We start from the raw sequence: 23,888 nt of genomic DNA, 5'->3' as shown, positions 1-23,888 counted from the left end.
ACTTGAGAAAAAACAACGGTTTTTGCTCCTCATATGATAAAATCGTTGTTTTTTTTATTTCATCAAAAATCGATCAGATATGCATGGAAATTATTTTTAGAATGCATAATTATTAAATTTTAGCTTTGAAATCCATCAAATATGGGTTGAAAATTGACTTGAGAAAAAACAACGGTTTTTGCTCCTCATATAATAAAATCGTTGTTTTTTTATTTTTCCAAAAATCGATCAGATAGCAATTGAAATCAACTTTAGAATGCATATTTATTAACTTTTAGCTTTGAAATCCATCAAATATGGGTTGAAAATTGACTTGAGAAAAAACAACGGTTTTTGCTCCTCATATGATAAAATCGTTGTTTTTTTATTTCATCAAAAATCGACCAGATATGCATGAAAATTATCTTTAGAATGCATATTTATTAAATTTTAGCTTTGAAATCCATCAAATATGGGTTGAAAATTGACTTGAGAAAAAACAACGGTTTTTGCTCCTCATATAATAAAATCGTTGTTTTTTTATTTCTCCAAAAATCGATCAGATATGCATGGAAATTATCTTTAGAATGCATACTTATTCAATTTTAGCTTTGAAATCCATCAAATATGGGTTGAAAATTGACTTGAGAAAAAACAACGGTTTTTGCTCCTCATATAATAAAATCGTTGTTTTTTTTTATTTCATCAAAAATCGACCTGATATGCATGGAAATTATCTTTAGAATGCATACTTATTCAATTTTAGCTTTGAAATCCATCAAATATGGGTTGAAAATTGACTTGAGAAAAAACAACGGTTTTTGCTCCTCATATGATAAAATCGTTGTTTTTTTATTTCATCAAAAATCGACCTGATATGCATGGAAATCATCTTTAGAATGAATATTTATTCAATTTTAGGCTTCAAATTGCTTAAAAAATAACTTGAGAAAAAAAAGCTCATATCCAAAAATCTAAATTTCTAATGAAAATTAAACTAAAGACAAAAAAATAAATAAATATAAAAATAAAAAAAAACTTATTTCTTAAAAAACTTTGAAAAAATAATGATCAAATATTAACAAAAAAAAAAATAATTTTAAAAAGTAACAGAAAAATTTAAAATTAAAATTCAACAGAAACAAAATTCAAAGGTAAGTCGCATGAACATTTTCTTGGCTTTTATTATGCTTCACCTGCTGTTCGTCGTGAACAGCGCACGTCTTATGGCTACGAAAAAAGCGACTTTCGTGTTCTGCGCATACGACTTAGGTAACGAATCAGGTTTCATTGTGTAGCGCACTACCTTCGTCTTTCGTCGTTGCAGACCGTGGGGAATGTGTAAACGAATAAATTTCCTTTCACTTTATTAAGTTAGTTCCAAAGTGTTCTTTGATTCGAGCATACACCAAAAATTTTATGTGCGCGAACCAGGAAAAAAAGTCAAAAAATTCCAAAATAAAAACCTTCGAGTCCCGTCAAAAGCTTGCTGTAAGTGTTGCTGATCGCGAAAATTGGGGGAATTTTCGGGAAAGAAAAGGCGGAAAAGAGCTTTGCAGCGAAAAACAAAGTGAGAGAGACAAGACAAAAAATATTTCACATACTTTGAAAAAAAAAATTCATATTTACGTGGACTGTGTACGGGAGTGTATGAAAAGTGTACGAAAAGTAATCACTTTCAAAATTTAAATACAGCGCGCTGTGTCTACGAAGTTGGGAGTTGTAGCAAGTAGTGGGGTTGTTGTTGTTGTAATACATTCGCGCAGCACACACAATGCATGAGTCAAAAAACTAGACCTTTAAAAACATGTTTTGGATTAGACCAACTAACGCTTTTGTGGTAAAATAGTTTATTTCGGAGTGTACAGCATACGGAGCAGTATCTCAACTCTCGGGGTTTCAATTTCTTCAGCACACACAAACCACTAATTACCATTTTTTTCGTATTATATAATGTCGTCGTTGCTGTCTCTCTGCTGTTACTGCAACATGGATGTGTGTTAATAATGATATGAAAATATGTGGAGAACCTTGCCTCATATTCATTCATTCAGCGCGCGTCGTACGACGACTCGAAGTTATTCGATACTAGAAATGATCCACTCATCCAATACGCAGCGCGAACAATCAATGTTGCAACACTTTTTTTGTACTTTTGTGTTTGTCTGTGTAAATTTTTCGACTTCTTTTATTTCATTTTTTTTTGTTTTTGACGAGAAATTCACACAAAGCCAGGAGTCTCCATCGCAGTTCGAATTCTGCGAAAAAAGTGCATTCGTCAAAACGTGTCATTTTGTCTCATTCTGCGGGAATGCAATTTCAGGGCCAAATGTTTTTTCGACGTTTTTATTGTGGTATTTAGCGAACCAACACACGCAGCAGTAACAACAAAAATTCAAACTTTCTCTTGATTTCTTGCGTTTTTTTTTTTTTTTTGAACGAATTTTAACTAAAAAATTTTTTCAGTAGGGTATAATTTTTGAAATCTTTAGAAATTCAATTATTTTTTGATATTTTTTGTTAACTGAGTATTTTTTGTTAATATTAAAATTTTTCAAAGTTTGATGTCAAGTTGGTTCAGATATTGCTTTGCTCGATTTGATAAATTGTGCAATTCTTCATAACTTCCTTCAAAGAATCTTTTTGGGCAAAACATAATAATGTGTGCAATGGTTTGTTCAGTTGCTCCATAATCGCATTGAGGGTTAGATATTATGTTCCATTTAATTGTTCTTTTGACATAGATAGTAGCTCGTTTGATCTATTTGAGTCGAATCTTCTTAAAAACCTTTTAGATTGTCTTAATCCTTTCTGATTCATAAAGTATTGTTGGCATCATTCTGATTGATATCTTCCTTTATGATAGCCATTTCACTAAAAAAAAAAAAAAAAAATTGAAAAAAAATTAAAAAAAAAAATAAAAAAAAAAATAAAAAAAAAAAAATTTAAAAAAAAATTTAAAAAAAAAATTCCAAAAATATAATATTTAAATATTTTTTTTTTCAGTTACAGAACCAACATCATGGTTTCTCGTCGGAAAATCCTGTCAAAATCGCGCGATGATCTGACTTTCGATCCGACATATTTCAAGAAGGAAGAGGAAGACGTTTGGTTCCAAAAAGACAAACTCTTCAAGGATCATCTGCAAGAAGTGCTCGACAAATGGAATCAAATCGACGACGAAATTTGGGCAAAAGTCATCGTTTTCGAGCGAAATCGTCGTGTTGCGAAAGCTTATGCGCGTGCGCCTGTCCTCACCATTAACGGCTCCGACGATGGTTTCGACGGCATGAAAATTGGCTTGTGTGGCTTCGATAATCCGATGCGCGATAAGCGAACGGACGAGTACAAGCGACACATTGCGCAAGGCATCAAGATCAAAATGGACGAGGCGGGCAACATTCTTGTGCGTCGTTACTGCAAAAGCAACATTTATGTCAAAAGTACGTCGCCAAATGTCGCCGAAGAAACGGCAATTGGCGCCGAAATCACAAAGTTACCCGGAATGGCAATTGAAACAGAGAAAATTGTCAAAGTAAGTCCCTTTTACGCCTAAAATCGATCTAAAAATAATAAAAAAAAAATTAAATTTTAGCTCTTCGACATGAAAAAATTCCAATCAAACGTACACAGAGAACTGAGTCGTGGTTACCCGGATCGTCGTAAACTCGAAACGCAATGCCTGTCGATGCTGGCGTTCGTCAAATCCGAAAATGAAGTACTCGATTGCCCGATTTGGGTGTTAATTATCAACGTTGTTGCGATGGATATGCTGAAGAGCAAGTTGCCAATAGGTGAGTCTCTGAATTCGCCGGAAATTATTCGAGAGAATCATTTTCCACGAATCGCAGCGCCATCGATTGTTGGAGCGCCAACTCAACGACAATTCGACATCAAAAATCGCCCGAGAATACCGATTCCGGATGAGGATCCATACAGCACGGCAGAAAATTTTGCGAGTGCAACGAGTTCAAATTCAGGTAAAAATTTCATTTTTGCTAAAAAAAAATAATTTAAAAATTTTTTTTTTTTATTTTTTAGGTTTGAAGAGAGGCGAAAAGCCGCCAAAGTTACCGCCTCGTGATAAAATTTACTCAAGTGAGATTCAAAAAGTGAGTTTTTCCTTAAAAAATTTTAGTTTTTGAATATTAATCCGTAAACTTCTCATAGCCCGTTATCTACGAGACAAAAGAAGAATCAAAATTGAAGCTTTTCTCACGGAGTAGGAGTAAAAAAGATCAAGAAAAGGACAATAATAACAGAAAATACGGTAAAAAAATAATTTTTTTAAATAAAAAACTTCTCTTAACCAAAAATTTCATCAAATCCAGAGGATCCATATTACTGCGGTCTTCGTGCACGCGTTCCCAACTTTGTCAAATCCAACAAAAAGAACTCAAAGGACTTAAAACGTGGCCTAAGCCATCCCGCATCCATGTCAAATCTGTTGCCACAAGTTAGACGAGCGCCAAATATGCAGGAAAGCATCAGAATGCCGCCAGAGAGGAACGCCGCTTTATGGCATGCGAGAAGTTATGAGAGCGGAATTGGTAAATTTTTCAAAAATTTTCATAATTTTCAATTTTTTGAAAAAAAATTTTTTTTTTAGATTTACAAGAATCACCTTATAGTCATTTGTATGGGCATACTGCAATTCCGAGAGGATATGTTCCGGCGCCGCGATCCATGTACATTGGAGAATGGGACTAAAATTATAAATAAAAAAGAGAAATTATGTAAAATGCTTAAATATAATCAAATTTTTTGGAAAAAAAAAAAATTTTTTTAAGGGAAATGAAAGTGAATGAGCCTTCAAAAAAGCTGATTTGAGATAAAAATTCGTTAATTACTTGAATTTAATATGTTAAATTTATTTAGGTTATAGAAACTTGCGTGGAAGTCGTCATTAATATAAATAAGCTATGCTAAAGAATTATACTGCACATTCAATACAATATTTTTGAACGTTGTTACAAATATAGATATCATTCTTTTACTGTGTGTGTGTGTTGTGTGTGCCCAAAATGGTATTATTGAGCCGTTTTTCATGTTTTTTCATTTACTTATTTTTTTTTCATTTTTTTTTGAAGAGAAGTCTAGCGAATATAGCGTAAGAAAATATATAGTAAAAACCATAAAGTAGTCCAGCATTGTTTTCCCTTAAATATACAATCAATTTTTTTAATGATTTGATATATATTTATACGAAGGAATGCTTTTTTATATATAAATTTTTTTCATGTTTTTGTTTTTTTTTTGTTTTTCATCTTGTCAAATACTTAAGTATGGCTTTAAATGCGATGCTTTTGAATTCATTTTTTTGTTTGGAGACAAAAGTTAACCATCTAAACATTAAATCGGCTCACTTTGGAAAAAAGAACGCATTTACGGTTTTTTTTGTTTGTTTTTGTTTTTATAACGAACTCGAAAGTTTGACTTTTCTTAGGTCCTATTTTTTTAAATATATTATACTAAGTCCAACATTAGCCTCATCATTCAAACCAAATTGTATTCTTTTAGATTTGACTGTAAAATTGTATCCTTCACTGCTGCAAACACGAACCTTATGTTTTCTGTATCTGTGGGGCGAGAAAATAGAGAAAAAGTATTAGAAATTGTTCGAAATTTTAAAAGATTTAAAAAAAATTATTTAAAATTATCTTAAAATATAATTTAAAAAATATTTTTTGACTTTATGAATACGAAAAAATTAAATTTTCATTTCATTAAGAAGTTGAAAAATTTATTTTTAGTTTTTAAGAAGTCAAATTTACTCTTTGAAAATTATTTTTAAATTCAAATTCTGACATTTTGAATCATATTTTAAATTTTCATGATGAAATTTTGAATAAAATGTCACAGAATTTGACTTTCGAATATTTTAAATTAACTAATTTATCTAAATTGAATGAAAATAAGCAACTTTCAACTATTTAATAATTTAAATAATAATTTTAACATAAAATTTATTGCATTAGGGCCGCTCCAAAAAAAATCAAAAACAATGTTTTTTTTATTAAATAAAAAAAAAAGTTAGAATTTTCATCAAAATTGACCGTTTTTTTTTTGTATATTTTATTTTTGTATATATATATGTATATAAATTTTCTTCTAAAAAAAAAATATTAATAAAATTACTGATTTTTTTTTTCAAAATGTTTTTGAAAATTTTTTTTTTTTAATTTTTAATATGAAATATTCTAAAATCTATTTAAAAATAGTAAAAATTTTATTAAACGCTCAAAAATTGTTAAAATTTTGACATTTTTTATGAAAAAAATTATTTCAATTTTTTTTTGTTTTTCCCTCCTTCGATTTTATTTTAATAAATTTTAGACTTTATTTTTGATTATAATTTGGAGCGGCTTCAATAAATACTATAAAAATAACTTTTTAAATTCAAATTATCTAATTTTCGTTCACTTTTTCAACTTTTAAAATAAATTATCAACCAAAAATTGCAAAATATACTAAATAAAAATTCATAATTTACGATTTTAGCCTAAAATCTCATTAATTACGTGTCATTTGCAAAAATTTCTTACACGCTAAACTTCTTAGATGACATTGTATAAGTAACTTTTAGTAATTTTCGAATGATATTTGACCATTTTAGGCTAAATTAAACTCTTTCAACGCTGTCTGCATGATCGTATCTTTTACAGCGCAGAATACGAGTTTAATATTTTCCGTGTCTGTTCATGCAAAAAAAAATTTTTTTTTTTTCCAACTTAAAAATAAATCTTTAAATTAAATTAACTGCAAGGCAACAAAAGCTTAATTCTAACTTAAAACTCTAATTTTACAACTAAATCTAAGGGATCTCGAGCAATACCTGTAGCGCAAGTAAAATGCGAGTATATAATTTTTTCAGAATCCGGATTTAGGTCTACGAACATCCTAAGTATAAATTCTCTGGCAGCAATAGCGTCTCTTTGAGGACCTGAAAAAGGGAAAATTTTCGGGTTTTTTTAGCAACAAACTACGGGAAGGTTTTTAAATCTACAATTTTCGAAGGGAAACGGGGATGCTGAAAAGCATTTTTAAGCAAAAAAGTGACGAATTAGACCTGTTGCAGCGGTAAAATGAGAGTAACACATGCGATCTGGATCGGGATTCTCTCTCAAGTATAATTTCAAGATATATTCACGAGCTGGCTTGTCATCGCATTTTGGTCCTTTGAGTTTGGATTTTCGTGTCAAGTGAGAAAATTAGGCCTGTAAAGGAAATTAAAGCGATTTTCGAGCAACTTACCGTCATATTCTGGGAAATAGTCGACCAAATGCGAGTACATTATTTTTTCTTCTAACAAATCTTTCTTGTTCAAAAATAATATAACAGAAGAATGTTGAAACCAAGGGTAGGTAATAATAGTTTTAAATAGAGCTTTTGATTCTTCCATACGATTCTACAAGAAAAAAAAATTTTTATTAATTTTTTTTCATTTTAGGATTTTAAAAGGAAAATTTTACCTCATTCTCTGATTCAAACAAAATTTGATCATATTCCGAAAGCGCTACAAGAAATATGATAGATGTTACATTCTCGAAACAGTGAATCCACTTCCGTCTTTCTGATCTCTGACCACCAACATCTACCATTCTACATGAGAAAACACAAAAAAATCAATTAATTTCTACTTTTACGACGGAAATTCTACTCAAGGGTTTTACTTTTGGGAATTTATGGCTGTAATAACGAAAAATTTCTACAAAAATCAATTCTAATTAATTCAAATCAAGCATTCTAATCAAATTAAAAAGCCGGATTTCGAGCAATGCGCTGTTGATACCTAAAGACGATGCCATCCAAGTCGAAGGGATATTCGAGAATTCCCGTTGTCGGAGCACGAGCACGCAAAATATCTTGCTCCGTTGGCAAATAACCTGCATCCTCGATTCTTGCCAAATCATCCAAATAGCTATTTTTTGTTAATTAATTTAAGAGTAAGATCGCTCCAAATTTTTTTTTTGAATTTTTTGTCCCATGTCCCAAAAGTCGAAAATTCAATGGGACAAAATTAAAAAAAAAGTTGAAAATTTCACCAAAAATGACCGTTTTTTGATCTATTTTGCATAATTTTTCAAGGAATTGAATCTATTAATTATTTTTTTTATTATTTAATTTTTAATATATTTTTTTTTAATTTTCTAAAAAAAATTCAATTTTTCAAGAAATATATTTTTTTTTTAATTTTTAATAATTTTTTTTTAAATATTTAATCATTAATATTTTTTTAATTTTTTGAAATAATTTTAATTTTTATAAACTTTTACCTAGATTTTGTTTTTTAAAAATAATTTTTCGAAAATTATTGAACTTATGTAATAAAAAAATTTAATTTAATAAAATTAATAATTCAAATAATTTAATAAAATTTAACAAAAAAAAATTAACTAAAAAAATGAATTAATTTTTTTTTAAATAAAATTAAATTTAATTTAATTTAAATTGAAATAAATTTAATTTCAATTTTTATTTTTTAATTAAATTACTCTGAAATCAATTTTAAATAAGAAACATCAAAAATATTGATCAACGGTCAAAAATTTGTATGAAAAAGAATTTCAATTTTTTTTTGCCCCCCATTGCAAAAAAAAAAGTTTTAAGGACAAAAAGTTCAAAAAAAAAAAAAAATTCAGAACGGCCTAAAGTTCATAAAATCATAAAAAAAACACACCAACATGCAAGAAATTCGAACGCGAACGACGTACAGCCACAAATTTCTTTTCAAAAAGAGACACAGAAGAGAGAGAGATATGGAACAAATTTATACCTAAAACGAATTTCTTCCAAATCAAATGGATATTCGATTATACCGGTAGTTGGTACACGAACACGAAGAATATCTTGTTCAGTTGGTAAATAGTTTATGGCAGCAACACGGTCAATTTCCATCAAGTAGCTGATAATAAATTAATTTTTATAATTTTTTTGTCATTTTGACATTTTTTTGCACCTAAATTTGCCTCTGACGAGGTTTTTTTTTAAAGCACACATTAAACAGAATTTTTCTCAAATATTTAATGAGTGCTTTTTTTTTTTGAAAAATCATCGAATTGACTTAAAACTTACTATTTTGCGGAATCGGTAAGCTGATATTCCCTTCGTCGATCGTAACATTCTTGGATACCTGAGTCACCCCATAGATCTTTAATCGCTTGAACATACGGTGGTTCGAATGTTGTTACTGTTTCAAAATCAACGCCTCGTATTAGTTCTGCATTTTCCTGTAAAAAAATTAAAAATTTGTGATTTTTCGAAAAAAAATTTAAAAAATGGGGGCTTACTGAATTCGACGGTATACTATATTGAATCTTGAGTAGTTCCATTGCTCTTATCATAGACTGCATTGCCATAAAAATATTTTGGTAGACTAATTTGATGAATCCACGTTTATCTTCATCAGAATACCCGCTTCCATGAATAATACGCATTTGCTTAATAAATGTAGACTTTCCCGATTCACCAGTACCTGAAAAATTTTTTGTTATTAATCGATTTGAAGGACAGTTCTAATAAGATTTAGTCTAATTGGAGGCACTAAACGTTCGTCAAGGGCAATTTTTAATCAAATTAAGTCACTTTTCGCGAGTTTTTGAAGGAATTTTTGGGTTTTGGCGGCTTTTTGGGGGGATTTTAAGAGGTCGAGGGGGGAAAACTTACCAAGTAAGAGTAATTTAAGTTCCCTTCGGGCATCTCGTTTGTCTCGTCTAAGTTGTCTTTCAATTTCTTGATTAATACGTTTTTGTTCTTTGGCTTCCTCTGAAAGACAGCACTCCATGATGATGATCCTGGATGATTTTCCTCGTCGTTTTTCTTCTTTTTCCGCTGGTCAAGCACACGCCGCAATTATTTTCTTCCAATTTTTTTTTTCTTGCTATTGACTTTGCACACGAGAGACTGTTTTGCACTCTGCGTTTCCTCTGCCACGAATGTCACCGTTCCTTCCCGTCAGCTTCACAAATGCGACACAAATACCATCCGATATTTTTCTTTTTTATTCGTCACTGTTGAAATGAACGAGATAGAAGAAGAAAAAAAAAGTTGTAATACATTAATCGATTTTTTCACACACACAACACGTATCTCACACACTCGTGCACATGCACACAGACGTACGTATGGACGACGGATGTAGAGCGAATGCGATGGATATGCGAACAATTAGCGGCATTAGCCCTTGTTTTTCACACTGCTGGCTCGTTTTTTTCGCTCTTTGTGTCAATGCTAAGGATTTTCCTAATTAGATTAGGCACCCGCTTAAACCAATTACTTGGGCAGCGCGAGGAAAATATCGATTATTGTCATGTCAGTTTTTCCATCGTGTATCACTCTTTGCAATCCATTTGGAAAATTCTTCTGTGTGTGGCACACCACAAAAATTGCACGAAAAATCTCCCTTGCACTCGCAATTTCCACGCAAATCGCCCTTTTTCCGCGTTCCGCGACACGATCCGCACGCCCGATGTCGCACAACACTCCCGAAATTGCCGTTTTGGACTTTTTTACAAAATTTTCATCTTTTACCTGGGCGTCAGCCTTCATAAAATCGAGAATTTTGTGTTCGAATACAGTGCTGCAGCAGACTTGGCAATTTATTGGTTCCTCAAACACCGGGCAACTGTATCGACTTGATTTGCTGTTAATTACAGGAATTTTCGGTTTTTTACACACATAAGAAAAAGAATTACAATAGCCAATAATAGGTGCTGAAATCAATTAAACCATTAATCCGAGACGAATGAAACTGATAACGCAACTTGCTTTCACGCTAATTCAATTTCATTCGTCTCATAAGGTTGCCAGATTTCTCAAAAAATTAAAATTTCTCGCAACCCTATTTTCGATATGGTATCCATATGAAATACAATATTTGAGGTCAGAATTCTTATTAGAATCCTTATCCTTATTACGAGAGAGTTTCGAGCTTAAACATACAAAGTAGCTGAACACGTGAACAAAATTATTATTTTTCATTTTTGACTTAAAAATTAATTAAATGTGAATATACAATGTTTAACGTTTAAAAATGTAAAAAAAAAGTAGTAAAAAAATAATAAATCAACGGTCTAAATTTAAAAAACGAGACGAATGCAATTGATAAAGACGTTCTACTTCCCGCCGCAATATCCGGTTTTGGCGACAAACAGGATATTGACAAGACCTACAGCGCCATCTGGCGCTCATTTATCAATTTCATTCGTCTCAAAATTAGTTACAATTCATGCCGCATTTCCGCTTTGGTGGCTCCAAACAGGATATTGACAAGACTTACAGCGCCATCTGGCGCTCATTTATCAATTTCATACGACTCATTTTGAGGGTAGGTTTGACAGATTGCATACTTCAAGGCGTTCGTTATTTTCATCAAAAACTATGCAATGAATTTGACATTCAAATTTTGTCGTTTTTTATGCAATGAAAATGATAAATTATTTCTATAAATTTTTTTTTTGAAGCAAGATTTGATTTTTCAATTTTTTGATACAATTTTTCCGAAAAATTCATGAATTAGTTTTTGACAAACATTTTTCAAAGAAAAAATTTTTTTTCAGTTTCAATTTTTTGGCCGTTTTGAGTTATAAAATGATTAAAAATGATAAATTACAGCCCTCTGATAAATTTTTATCCATTTGGAGCAAGATTTGACAAAAATTGCTTTGACACAGTTTTTGACACAGTTTTTGACACAGTTTTTTTTTCTTGATTTAGTTTTCAAATCAAAACTATGTCAAAGAAAAAATTTTTTTTCAGTTTCAATTTTTTTCAGTTTTGAGTTATAAACTGATCAAAATGATAAATTAGAGCCCTCTGAAAAATTTTTAATTTGCAAATTTGAATTTATTTGATAGTTTTTTTTTGTATTTTTCACGAATTTTTCCATTAATTTTTAAAATTTTTTTTCAGTTTCAATTTTTTGGCCGTTTTGAGTTATAAAATGATTAAAAATGATAAATTAGAGCCCTCTGATAAATTTTTATCCATTTGGAGCAAGATTTGACAAAAATTGCTTTGACACAGTTTTTGACATAGTTTTTGACACAGTTTTTTTCTTGATTTAGTTTTCAAATCAAAACTATGTCAAAGAAAAAATTTTTTTTCAGTTTCAATTTTTTGGCCGTTTTGAGTTATAAAATGATTAAAAATGATAAATTAGAGCCCTCTGATAAATTTTTATCCATTTGGAGCAAGATTTGACAAAAATTGCTTTGACACAGTTTTTGACATAGTTTTTGACACAGTTTTTTCTTGATTTAGTTTTCAAATCAAAACTATGTCAAAGAAAAAATTTTTTTTCAGTTTCAATTTTTTGGCCGTTTTGAGTTATAAAATGATTAAAAATGATAAATTAGAGCCCTCTGATAAATTTTTATCCATTTGGAGCAATATTTGACAAAAATTGCTTTGACACAGTTTTTGACATAGTTTTTGACACAGTTTTTTTTTTGATTTAGTTTTCAAATCAAAACTATGTCAAAGAAAAAAATTTTTTTCAGTTTCAATTTTTTGGCCGTTTTGAGTTATAAAATGATTAAAAATGATAAATTAGAGCCCTCTGATAAATTTTTATCCATTTGGAGCAAGATTTGACAAAAATTGCTTTGACACAGTTTTTGACATAGTTTTTGACACAGTTTTTTTCTTGATTTAGTTTTCAAATCAAAACTATGTCAAAGAAAAAATTTTTTTTCAGTTTCAATTTTTTGGCCGTTTTGAGTTATAAAATGATTAAAAATGATAAATTAGAGCCCTCTGATAAATTTTTATCCATTTGGAGCAAGATTTGACAAAAATTGCTTTGACATAGTTTTTGACACATTTTTTTTGCTCTTGATTTAGTTTTCAAATCAAAACTATGTCAAAGAAAAATTTTTTTTTCAGTTTCAATTTTTTGGCCGTTTTGAGTTATAAAATGATTAAAAATGATAAATTAGAGCCCTCTGATAAATTTTTATCCATTTGGAGCAAGATTTGACAAAAATTGCTTTGACACAGTTTTTGACACAGTTTTTTTGCTCTTGATTTAGTTTTTAAAACAAAACTATGTCAAAGAAAAATTTTTTTTTCAGTTTCAATTTTTTGGCCGTTTTGAGTTATAAAATGATTAAAAATGATAAATTAGAGCCCTCTGATAAATTTTTATCCATTTGGAGCAAGATTTGACAAAAATTGCTTTGACACAGTTTTTGACACAGTTTTTTTGCTCTTGATTTAGTTTTTAAAACAAAACTATGTCAAAGAAAAATTTTTTTTTCAGTTTCAATTTTTTGGCCGTTTTGAGTTATAAAATGATTAAAAATGATAAATTAGAGCCCTCTGATAAATTTTTATCCATTTGGAGCAAGATTTGACAAAAATTGCTTTGACACAGTTTTTGACATAGTTTTTGACACAGTTTTTTCTTGATTTAGTTTTCAAACCAAAACTATGTCAAAGAAAAAATTTTTTTTCAGTTTCAATTTTTTGGCCGTTTTGAGTTATAAAATGATTAAAAATGATAAATTAGAGCCCTCTGATAAATTTTTATCCATTTGGAACAAGATTTGACAAAAATTGCTTTGACACAGTTTTTGACATAGTTTTTGACACAGTTTTTTTTTTGATTTAGTTTTCAAATCAAAACTATGTCAAAGAAAAAAATTTTTTTCAGTTTCAATTTTTTGGCCGTTTTGAGTTATAAAATGATTAAAAATGATAAATTAGAGCCCTCTGATAAATTTTTATCCATTTGGAGCAAGATTTGACAAAAATTGCTTTGACACAGTTTTTGACATAGTTTTTGACACAGTTTTTTTCTTGATTTAGTTTTCAAATCAAAACTATGTCAAAGAAAAATTTTTTTTTCAGTTTCAATTTTTTGGCCGTTTTGAGTTATAAAATGATTAAAAATGATAAATTAGAGCCCTCTGATAAATTTTTATCCATTTGGAGCAAGATTTGACAAAAATTGCTTTGACACAGTTTTTGACACAGTTTTTTTGCTCTTGATTTAGTTTTTAAAACAAAACTATGTCAAAGAAAAATTTTTTTTTCAGTTTCAATTTTTTGGCAGTTTTGAGTTATAAAATGATTAAAAATGATAAATTAGAGCCCTCTAATAAATTTTCATCCATTTGGAGCAAAATTTGACAAACATTTTTTATTTTTAATCTGAAGAAGACTTCCAAAGACATTTGATGAAAAAAACTTTTGTTGAATGTTAAGCTCATAAACCATCAAATGAGCCTTCAAAATAAAAATTACGTATTTTTTACGTATTTTTTTACGTATTTTTTTCAAAATTTTGATTTTCTTAATTTGTACGAAAATTTTTAATTCAATATGATTCTGATCAATATCAAAATTAAAGAAAAGCTTCGTTATAGTAAAATTTTTCAAATTTTTTGAATGTTATGAAATTTATCAAAATTTTTGAAATATTTTCGAATTGCTTGAAATTTTTTTTAAAGTTTTTGAAATCTTTTTGAAATGCATGATTTTTTTTATGATTTTTTAAATTGAAAACATTTTTAAAGAACTCAAACTTCAGTTTTTTAAAGAGTCAAACAAACTTAAAAATTTTAAATTAAAGCAAAAGCTTCAAGGAAATTTTACCCATAAATTGGGCAAAAAAATTGAAAATTCAACAAAAAATAGCATTAAAGCAAAAGCAAAGTCAAAACCCTGCATTTTTGTTAATTGTAGTGCCCTGAGCAAATAATGACAGCATCAATTCGATTCGTCTCACGACAAGTTTAGTGTTATTTTTTTCGTGTGAATTTCAGATCCAAAATTATTTTGTGTAAAAGGACGGTCTAAATTGGCAAATTTCCGATGGAAAAAGTTCCTTGCGGATCGGCGACGAGAGCTTTAGCGTTAGAGTACAAGAGTTTGCAAGACGAGCCTGTCGAGGGCTTTCGCGTAAAGCTGGTGAACGACGACAACTTATTTGAATGGGAAGTAGCGATTTTCGGGCCGCCCGAGACTCTGTATCAGGGCGCTTACTTCAAGGCACACATGAAATTCCCGCATGATTACCCGTATTCGCCGCCCAGCATCAAATTCCTCACCAAAGTTTGGCATCCGAATGTTTACGAGGTGAGTGCTTCCATCCATCTTTGTGTCTTTCGCTCTCTCTCCGTGTGTCATTTACATCTAAATATGGAGATGCTAAGACGCAAAAGTCTTTTTCCGTGCTTTTGTGCGCGGCGCGACATGAAAATACGCGAAAATGTGCGACTAATTGGCAAAATTCACTGATTCATCGCTTTTGTTTTGTGTCAATTTACTTTGTCTTGTCTCCGTGTTGTGTGTGTCTCGTACAGCGAGAACGTCCTTGTCCTCGATTTCCTGTGTTTTGATCTAGAAAATCTCGCAAAATTTCACGAAATAATGAATGGAAAAATGTCTTTTGCAGAACGGAGATTTGTGCATTTCGATCTTGCATCCGCCCGTTGATGATCCCCAAAGCGGCGAGCTTCCCTGCGAACGATGGAACCCCACGCAAAACGTCAGAACGATTCTGCTCTCAGTCATTTCGCTGCTGAATGAACCCAACACATACTCTCCGGCGAACGTAGATGCCTCCGTTATGTATCGACGATGGCGCGACTCGCAAGGCAAAGACAACGAATATCCGAACATCATCAGGTAAGGCTTCGAACTTTCTCGAAAAAATACAAAAAACTCAAAAAATTCAAAAAATTCGTAAAAAATTACAGGAAACAGGCACAAGCAGCTAGAATAGAGGCAGAAAAGGAAGGCATCATTGTCCCATTGACTCTCGAAGAATATTGCATCAAACCCAATAAAAAAACAGTTCAAGAGCCTCAAGTAAAATTTCCTCAAAATTCATTTAAAAAAACGAAAAATCATAAAAAAATCAATTTTCTTTGTAGTTGGATGTCACTGACTTTTACGACGACGACTACAATCTGGATTCAGATTCGGATTGCGATGATGACGACGAGGACGAGGATTTGGGCGAAGAAGGAGACGATAACGACAGCGGAAACTGCGGATCTTAAATACAATTTTTCATTTCTACAAAAAAAAAAAGTAATTTAACATTGAAGATAATTAAATTGACTAGCTTTTAACAGAAAAATATTCGAGTTTTAGTCCAAAAATCATCAATTTCCATCAAATATGAAATCAAAAATCTTCAAAATTAACAAAGAGAAAGCTTCGAGGGGGCTTTTTGAGTAGCAAAAATCGAAATATGTCAAATAGAAAAATTCAGATTTTAATTGAATTTTTACGAAAATTTAAAAATTATGTATTTTAATGTACTCCATATGTTTTATAATAATCTGGGTGATGGTCCTTGATGTGTTTTGTCAACGTTTTTTTGGATGCATAAACTTTATTTTTGCATCCTGGAACTTTGCATCTCATCATCATTTTTGCCTCGTCCGTCGTTAAGAGATTCTTCTTTTGTCGCTAAAATAATAAAAATTATTTTAAAAAAGAAAAATAAATAAAATTAAAAATAAAAAACTCACTTCTTCTAACATATCTCGCTCCCAAAAAGATTTCATTTTTGGGAGGGGTGAAGGCCTATATGGTAAATCTTGAAAAAAGTTGTCAGATTTTACAAAACATTCTGGTCCGGGAAAGGCTTTTTTGGCATTCTGTAAGAGAAACAGATAATAAAATCTTTAAAAAATTCATTAAAAAAGGGAACAACAAGGATTCAATACGATTACCTCGATTAGTTTACGACATTGAATATCGTTCTGGAAGTTTATAAATGAGGAAATTGTTAGAAAATCATAGCGAAATACCATTTAATCTCACTTACATTTAGATGTTGCTTCAATAGTTCTAATTGCTCGTCTTGGTTCATGTTTCTTGTTGTTAAATTGTGAAAACCGTTGAAATGGCATCAACGTGAGGTGTATGAGTCAAGAGAAGTAAGCACAGTGGGATCACAATAATGAAGAAGTAGCTAAAAATTAAAAATAAAAAATAAAATAAAGATAAAAAATTAAGAAAAAAATCAAGAAAAATTATTTTTTAAGCTGTATACATAGCTAAAAGTATGTAAGTTCATATTAAATTAACGAAAAATAAGATTCATGTCGTCATTCATGTCAACCGTTATTATTTCGACAATTGTGAGCGCCTTGTTGTCGGAAATAAAACTTAAAAATTTTTTTTTTTAAATATATATAGTGAGAAAATCAGGAATTAAGGAAAGTTGATGATCACAAAGTATAATTTTAACTTCAAACGCCATCAAAGCATCGCATGTTGTGTGACCAAATTGGATTCCTTCAAGTAACTTCTTTTAGATCACATCAAATAAGCTGAAATAATAAAAAAAATCCAATAAATTTGTGAAAATTTTACATCGTTTGTATTTTTTAAGAGAGATTTAACTGTAAAATGGTAAGTATTCAGGCAAGGTAAGTATGAAAGGCAAAGAGGTAAGTAATAAATTCACTAGATCTTTTAGGGAATCAGGGAACCCGACATATACAAAATTGTCACTTTTGATACAGAAAGCGAAAGTAAGAGTCAGCTAAAATGGAAAATTTTTCGACAAAAGAACAGCGTTTAGCAAACGCCGCACAATTCTTGATTAAAATAGAGCAACTTATACCAAACCCTCAAGTTTTGGATGATTTGTATGAATACGGCAAAAGAGTAAATGAGCTGAAAGCTTATTTTCCTTGGCGTCTTGTGATGGAAGGGCCCTTAGCGTAAGTGTTTAATTTGTGACTTTTGTGAGATAGATTTCGTTAAATAAGGCAGGAATTCATTTAAATGTCTGAAATTCAACAACCTGTTAAAAATCTTTGAAATCGAAAACACTTGTCAGCATTTTTTTTCATTAGGGTGATCATGAATTTTCACGCTTTCTCATTCTCATTCTTACAGGTGGGAGTGTTTTCGTGGCTCAGCAACGTACAACGATCCCGTTCTCTATTGTCTTTTTCCGAAGGAAGTTGTCGACTTTATTCAGGCGCACATTGCCAATTATCAAGGATTGCGAATGTATTATTTATTAACTGCGGCATTCACATTAACTAAGTATAACGGCTTGTCGTACCAGGAGGAAGATCGGATTGAAGCCCAAATCTATAGTCTGGCTCGTGCCGTGAAATTCGTGAAAAATGGATTGACTTTAGAAGATTTGAATAATGCCAGGGGTGCTGACGACCGAAAGCAATTTGTCATTGCTAAAGAGCTTATTAATGGAGACAAGCTGAAGGGATTGTACCTATCATCCATTGCTTTGGGGAACAAATTGCCCTCCTTGATTGCTCACGAAAGCGAGAACAACGCCAACAGTTGGCTGTTTTATGGTCGTCGAAATTGGCAGCAACGATTCATCGAAAGTTTTTCCGATAATCGGTTTTCCAACAGGGCAGGAAGAATGTGGAGTTCGGTTGCCGAGCAAATGCTCGACATTCCACAGGACTCTGGCTACATTGCCGAAGCCTCTGGATTTCACCACGCTATGTGCCAGATGAAGAACATATTCACTGGCACATACAGCCGACTCCCAATCAGAGAACGGGTGATCCAAACCCATGGAATACCAATGTTGGACGACGAAAACGAATAATGCTTGACGATAAATCATTCTAATTTGTGCCTTGATTGATTATGTGAACTTTGGTGATCTGAAAATAAAAAAAAAGATCACAAAGAAATTGAACTTATAAAGAAGGAAAAAATAAACAAAACTTATCTGAAACAATCTCGATGCTCGCGACTTTGATAATTTTCTTCTCGAAAAATGCTTCCTTCCGAAAAAGCACATTGCGAACTCTGTAACTGAAGAAATCTCAGCTCCAAGCAATGATTATCACGACAAATCACCGTAAATAGTTGCTGCAATGTGATTCTCAAATAGTTCTCCAATAGTTGCACATGAATAACAGCAAATAGTCGTGAAATTGACCGAAATATCGCTGAAATTTTCGCCTTCGACCTCTTTAAATAACGAAAACAAACAGTTTGCAATTGTGCATAAGTCTAAAATGAGTCGCATGAAATTGAGATTGGAAATCGCCTTCACGCTGATTGCACACAGCCCATTTCACAATTGCAAATTTGTGACAGCCCCGAGACACAGGCGGCACAAATTTCTAAATGTGCGCTGGACTTGTTCATTCCCGAGTTCATTTCCGAGTTCATTTCGAGTTCATTTCGAGTTCTCTTAAAAATTCAAGAATTCGTATCACAAAAAATCGAATAATTCGCCAAGAGGAAGAGCATTTTATCCTGTAGTATGATGGATTGCGACAACACACATTATACGGACGAGATTGAGGCAATGGAGACACAGAATATCGATGCATGTTTCAACGAAGGTGAATACAAAACTTTTTCCTTTCTTCTTTCGCTACTTGCCATTCGTGCCTGCCTGCGAGTGTATTTTTTTCGCAAATTTTCGTGTCAATTACTCATCGGCGCAATGTTTCTCTTGCAGAAGCGGAGGATCAGGCGCGATCCGAAGCGGAATTCAGCTACAAAATCGAGAATTTTGCCAAAATGAATCAGCAATTTCTCTCGCCGCCACACTACGTACGAAGCTTGCCGTGGAAAATAATGGCAGTACCGCGAATACAAGACGGCGTTCGGTATCTCGGCTTCTTTCTGCAGTGCAACGCCGAGAACGAGTCAACAAATTGGACGTGTCACGCATCCGCTGAACTCCGCATCCTACCACAGAAGCCTCATGGCGAGCCATTTTCGCGAAAAATTAACCATTTGTTTCACAGCAAGGAGAACGATTGGGGTTTTTCGCATTTTATGGCGTGGGAGGAGATTTTGAACCCCGAAAAGGGATATTACGTGAACGATTGCGTCATTTTGGAGGTACATGTGACGGCAGATGCGCCGCATGGCGTTAGTTGGGACTCGAAGAAACACACGGGATACGTCGGGCTGAAGAATCAGGGAGCAACGTGTTACATGAATTCGCTACTGCAAACGCTTTATTTCACGAACCAGTTACGGAAAGCGGTTTACAAGATGCCCACAGAATCGGATGATTGCACAAAATCCGTCGCTTTGGCATTGCAACGCGTCTTTTGTGATCTCCAGTTTTCCGACAAACCCGTTGGCACGAAGAAATTGACCAAAAGTTTCGGATGGGAGACGCTGGACTCCTTCATGCAACACGATGTGCAGGAATTTTTGCGTGTTTTGCTTGACAAATTAGAGAGTAAAATGAAGGGAACATGTATTGAAGGTAAATTTCAACATAAAAGGCTGCTCCAAATGATATTCAATAGTTTAGTCCGATGCTCAAAGCCCAAAAAGGGAATGGGGCAAAAGAATAAAAAAAAATCATCAAAATAGACCGTTTTTTGGTCTAATTTCATAAATTTAAAAAAATTATTTTTTTTTAAATATTTTCAGTTTTAAAAAGTTTTTTTTTTTATTTTAAATATTTTTTTTAAATTTTAAATAATTTTTTTTCAATTTCAAATTATTTTTTTTTCAATTTTAATTTTTTTTAACTTTTAAATTTTTTTTTTAAATTTATAAAAATTTTTTTAAATTTAAATTTTTGTTTTTCAATTTTAAAAAAATTTTAATTTTTTTTTTAATAGATTTTCTTATTTAAAAAAAATTTCACAAATGTTACTAATTTTTTTCCAAAAAATTTTTGACAGTTTTTTTATGATATTAATTTTTTCAATTTAAAAAAAATTAATTTTTTTAAAATTTAATTTTTAAATAATTTTTTTTTATTTTTCTCAATTTTAAATTTTTTTCAATTTTAAATTTTTAATTTTTTTAAATGGATTTAAAACGATTGTATAAAAAAAATATTTCAATTTTTTTTTTATTTTTTTTTTCTCTACAATTTTTTTTTCAAAAATTTCGGAAAAAACTATTGAATTTCATTAAAAATGGCCAAAAATCAAAAAACTTTCATTATAATTTTTTTTTCTCATTGTAGGAACTGTTCCCAAGCTCTTCGAAGGCAAGATGATTTCCTACATTAAATGCAAAAATGTACCGTACACCAGTTCCCGCATCGAGACTTATTACGACATCCAGCTAAACATCAAGGGCAAACTGAATATCGAGGAATCCTTCAAGGATTACGTCGCCACGGAGCTACTTAACGGAGATAATCGCTACGATGCGGGCGAATATGGCTTACAAGATGCCGAAAAAGGCGTAATTTTCTCCTCCTTTCCTCCCATCTTGCACTTGCATTTAATGAGATTTCAATATGACCCGATAACGGACAACTCGATCAAGTTCAATGATCGTTTCGAGTTCTCCGACGTTATTAAACTTGACAAATTTTTGGAGCAGCCCGAAGCGACACCCGCAACCTACATTTTGCACGCCGTTCTTGTGCATTCGGGCGATAATCATGGCGGGCATTATGTCGTGTTCATCAATACCGATGGCAAAAATCGATGGTGCAAATTTGACGATGACGTGGTTTCGTGTTGCAAGAAGGAAGAAGCTATTAACCAGAATTATGGCGGAGATGACGACGATTTGAACTTAAATACGCGAAATTGTAGCAATGCGTATATGTTGGTTTATATTCGCGAATCGGAATTGCGAAATGTGTTGGAGGAAGTGACAGCGGAAGATATCCCCGATGAGCTTAATGAACGTTTGAAGGAGGAAAAACACATGGAGAACATCAAACGGATCGAACGCAATGAAGCGGGAAGTGTCGTTACGATAAACGTTGTGTTGGAAGACTATTTCGAGACACATCAGGCATCAGAATTGTTCAATTTGGAGCGTGTTAGTGCACGCGTGTTCAAAATTAAAAAGACCACGAAGATAAGTGACTTGGTAAAGACGTTATCGCAAGCCTTTAATGTCCCGCCCAACAAGATGCGGTTATGGCCTTTAATCCAAAAGTCGATGCAAACGATGCGTCCCGTGTGTTTCGACTTTGTCGAGAAGGGAAATGACCTAATTGCGCATTTCATCGGGAACCAGAACGCATGGCAATTATATTTGGAGATGTTGACATTCGATTCGCCGCAACAAACATTGCCGCAATTCGACAAGGAGAACGAAGTTTTGGTCTTTTTGAAGTTTTACGATCCCGTTGCGAAACGTCTCAACTACTGCGGATCCATCAACGTTGCAATTGGGGCAAAAATTTCCGACATTGTCCCAAAACTCAATGCAAAAGTTGACTTTCCGCCCGACACGGATCTCATGATCTTCAAGGAAGCCGGCGGTTCTGTCGAATATTTGACCAATTTGAATGACACGTTCAAGAAAACGCCCGATTGTCAAATTATCATTTTCCAAAAGTTGCAACACGATCCAACTTTGGAGCTGCCCACAGTCGAAGACTACTTCAAAGATCTGCTCTTTCGTATCGAAGTGACATTCGTGGATAAAAACAACCCGAACGACAATGGCATCGTCATCGAACTCTCCAACAGAGCAAATTATGAACAAATGGCGAAAACAGTGGCGCATCGCATCAACACCGATCCATACACAATTCAATTCTTCAAGTGTCAGAACTACAAAGATGTGCCCGGCACGGCGCTCAGTTGCTCCTACAGCGGCACACTGAGCAACATTTTTCAATGCACCCCGAAATCGATGAAAAAACTCTTCTATCAAAAGCTCTCGATGAACATCAACGAGTTGGAAAGCAAGAAGCAGTTCAAGTGTTTGTGGCTTTCGCCGAACATGAAGGAGGAAAAAGAGCTCGTTTTGTATCCGACGAAAAGTGGCACTGTGAAAACGCTCCTCGACGAAGCAGCTAAAGTTGTCGAATTCTCGGAGAACGGCACGAAGCGTTTGCGCATCTCCGAAATCGCCGGACACAAAATCATTCCGGGCCCGCCGGAAGACACACAACTCAATGCATTGCAACCCGGCACGGAAAACTTGACGAGCCAAAAGACATATCGTCTCGAGGAGATACCCGTTGACGAACTCGAAATTGGACCCAATGAGATGCTAATTCCCGTTTCGCACTTTTACAAGGAAGTCTACAACACCTTTGGCACGCCATTTTTCATCAAGATTACGCAGGACGAGCCCTTTAGCAACATCAAGACGCGCATCCAGAAGAAACTCGCGATTCCCGACAAGGAATTCGAAAAGTTCAAGTTTGCCATCATTTCGATGGGTAGGATAGAACACATTACGGATGACGCGACAAAAATTAATCTCGCTGCTTTTAATGCGTCACCGAGTGCTGCGCGCCCCTTCCTCGGCTTGGAACATGTAAATAAGTCCCAGAAGCGTTCGCGATTCAACTATCTCGAGAAAGCTATCAAAATTTATAACTAAACAGATATAATGCGAAACTATTGTTCAATATTATATGTATTATTGTCAATATTGGTCAATAAAATAAATTAACATTTATTCTTTTTCTCTACATTTCCTTCTCTCATTTTTTTTTCTTTTACAAATTTTTTAGAAAAAAATATTTATCTCACAAAAATTTAGAAAAAAAAAAAATAAAAATTTCCTTTGATTCAGCAAAAAAAATTACAAAAATAAAAAAATCTATAGAAATATAAAATCTTAAAAAAAAGTTAAGAAAAAAAATTTAAAAAAAAATCAATTTTGTTAATTTCAGAAAAAATTGCATACGTTAAAAGCAAAAAAACTGTTTTGTCAAAAAAAAAAAAATAGTAAATAAAAAATAAAAAAAATAAAAGGAAATTTTTAATTAAAAATGTAAAAATTTTTAAAATTTTTTTTCTTCTATTTTTGAAAAATTTTATAAAAGCGACGTATAATGGCGAAAAACATTTCGCTAAAAAGTAAGTTGAATATTTTTTTCGAAATTTCAAAAATAATTTTTGAGTTTTTATCAAAAACTGATTGAAAATTTTATTAAATTGGCGAAAGGTAAAATTTTTGATTCAATTTGATATTTATAAAAAGTTGAAAATAAATATGAAATTAAAAATTTTGATTTCTAAAATTATTTTTAAAAA

General features: G+C 32.1%; 5 protein-coding genes across 11 annotated transcripts; 3 read left to right on the top strand and 2 right to left on the bottom strand.

Annotated features, from left to right (window-relative positions):
• Nucleotides 1-1,408: 1,408 nt before the first annotated feature.
• LOC134831549 (uncharacterized) lies at nucleotides 1,409-4,724 on the top strand. Of its 3 annotated transcripts, XM_063845304.1 has the most exons (8): nucleotides 1,409-1,549; nucleotides 2,986-3,514; nucleotides 3,575-3,773; nucleotides 3,831-3,959; nucleotides 4,021-4,091; nucleotides 4,150-4,249; nucleotides 4,311-4,529; nucleotides 4,589-4,724. In XM_063845304.1, the coding sequence occupies exons 2-8, from the start codon at nucleotides 3,002-3,004 to the stop codon at nucleotides 4,687-4,689; spliced, it is 1,332 nt and encodes a 443-aa protein (XP_063701374.1). In that variant the 5' UTR covers nucleotides 1,409-1,549; nucleotides 2,986-3,001; the 3' UTR covers nucleotides 4,690-4,724. The 3 variants fall into 3 exon arrangements, with proteins under 3 accessions (XP_063701374.1, XP_063701372.1, XP_063701373.1); XM_063845302.1 differs by having other exon boundaries at nucleotides 3,575-3,959; XM_063845303.1 differs by lacking the exon at nucleotides 1,409-1,549 and adding an exon at nucleotides 2,291-2,360 and having other exon boundaries at nucleotides 3,575-3,959.
• Nucleotides 4,725-4,825: 101 nt separating this feature from the next.
• On the bottom strand, nucleotides 4,826-10,703 carry LOC134832821 (guanine nucleotide-binding protein G(q) subunit alpha). 5 transcript variants are annotated; one of them, XM_063847002.1, is made up of 11 exons: nucleotides 10,510-10,699; nucleotides 9,646-9,989; nucleotides 9,270-9,454; nucleotides 9,055-9,209; nucleotides 8,756-8,884; nucleotides 7,772-7,900; nucleotides 7,452-7,581; nucleotides 7,234-7,387; nucleotides 6,815-6,922; nucleotides 6,525-6,674; nucleotides 4,826-5,558 (listed from the first exon to the last, which is right to left on the bottom strand). In XM_063847002.1, the coding sequence occupies exons 2-10, from the start codon at nucleotides 9,761-9,763 to the stop codon at nucleotides 6,592-6,594; spliced, it is 1,191 nt and encodes a 396-aa protein (XP_063703072.1). In that variant the 5' UTR covers nucleotides 9,764-9,989; nucleotides 10,510-10,699; the 3' UTR covers nucleotides 4,826-5,558; nucleotides 6,525-6,591. The 5 variants fall into 5 exon arrangements, with proteins under 5 accessions (XP_063703072.1, XP_063703071.1, XP_063703070.1 ...); XM_063847001.1 differs by lacking the exons at nucleotides 6,815-6,922; nucleotides 8,756-8,884 and adding an exon at nucleotides 7,049-7,156 and having other exon boundaries at nucleotides 10,510-10,703; XM_063847000.1 differs by lacking the exons at nucleotides 6,815-6,922; nucleotides 7,772-7,900 and adding an exon at nucleotides 7,049-7,156 and having other exon boundaries at nucleotides 10,510-10,698.
• Nucleotides 10,704-14,708: 4,005 nt separating this feature from the next.
• Nucleotides 14,709-16,085, top strand: LOC134830359 (ubiquitin-conjugating enzyme E2 R2). The gene is made up of 4 exons (XM_063843812.1): nucleotides 14,709-15,060; nucleotides 15,380-15,612; nucleotides 15,684-15,795; nucleotides 15,861-16,085. The coding sequence occupies exons 1-4, from the start codon at nucleotides 14,797-14,799 to the stop codon at nucleotides 15,987-15,989; spliced, it is 738 nt and encodes a 245-aa protein (XP_063699882.1). The 5' UTR covers nucleotides 14,709-14,796; the 3' UTR covers nucleotides 15,990-16,085.
• A 160-nt stretch (nucleotides 16,086-16,245) lies between these two features.
• LOC134830360 (uncharacterized) lies at nucleotides 16,246-16,822 on the bottom strand. Its single transcript, XM_063843813.1, has 4 exons — nucleotides 16,766-16,822; nucleotides 16,671-16,700; nucleotides 16,467-16,595; nucleotides 16,246-16,404 (listed from the first exon to the last, which is right to left on the bottom strand). The coding sequence occupies exons 1-4, from the start codon at nucleotides 16,808-16,810 to the stop codon at nucleotides 16,246-16,248; spliced, it is 363 nt and encodes a 120-aa protein (XP_063699883.1). The 5' UTR covers nucleotides 16,811-16,822.
• A 2,318-nt stretch (nucleotides 16,823-19,140) lies between these two features.
• Nucleotides 19,141-23,320, top strand: LOC134829667 (ubiquitin carboxyl-terminal hydrolase 7). Its single transcript, XM_063842872.1, has 3 exons — nucleotides 19,141-19,289; nucleotides 19,409-20,173; nucleotides 20,891-23,320. Exons 1-3 carry the CDS (start codon nucleotides 19,208-19,210, stop codon nucleotides 23,227-23,229), a joined length of 3,186 nt encoding a protein of 1,061 aa, XP_063698942.1. The 5' UTR covers nucleotides 19,141-19,207; the 3' UTR covers nucleotides 23,230-23,320.
• The last annotated feature ends 568 nt before the right edge of the window (nucleotides 23,321-23,888 follow it).

Source organism: Culicoides brevitarsis, chromosome 2 (assembly GCF_036172545.1).
Source record: "Culicoides brevitarsis isolate CSIRO-B50_1 chromosome 2, AGI_CSIRO_Cbre_v1, whole genome shotgun sequence".
Taxonomy (NCBI): Eukaryota; Metazoa; Arthropoda; class Insecta; order Diptera; family Ceratopogonidae; genus Culicoides; species Culicoides brevitarsis.
This window is presented reverse-complemented; position numbering and strand designations above follow the sequence as displayed.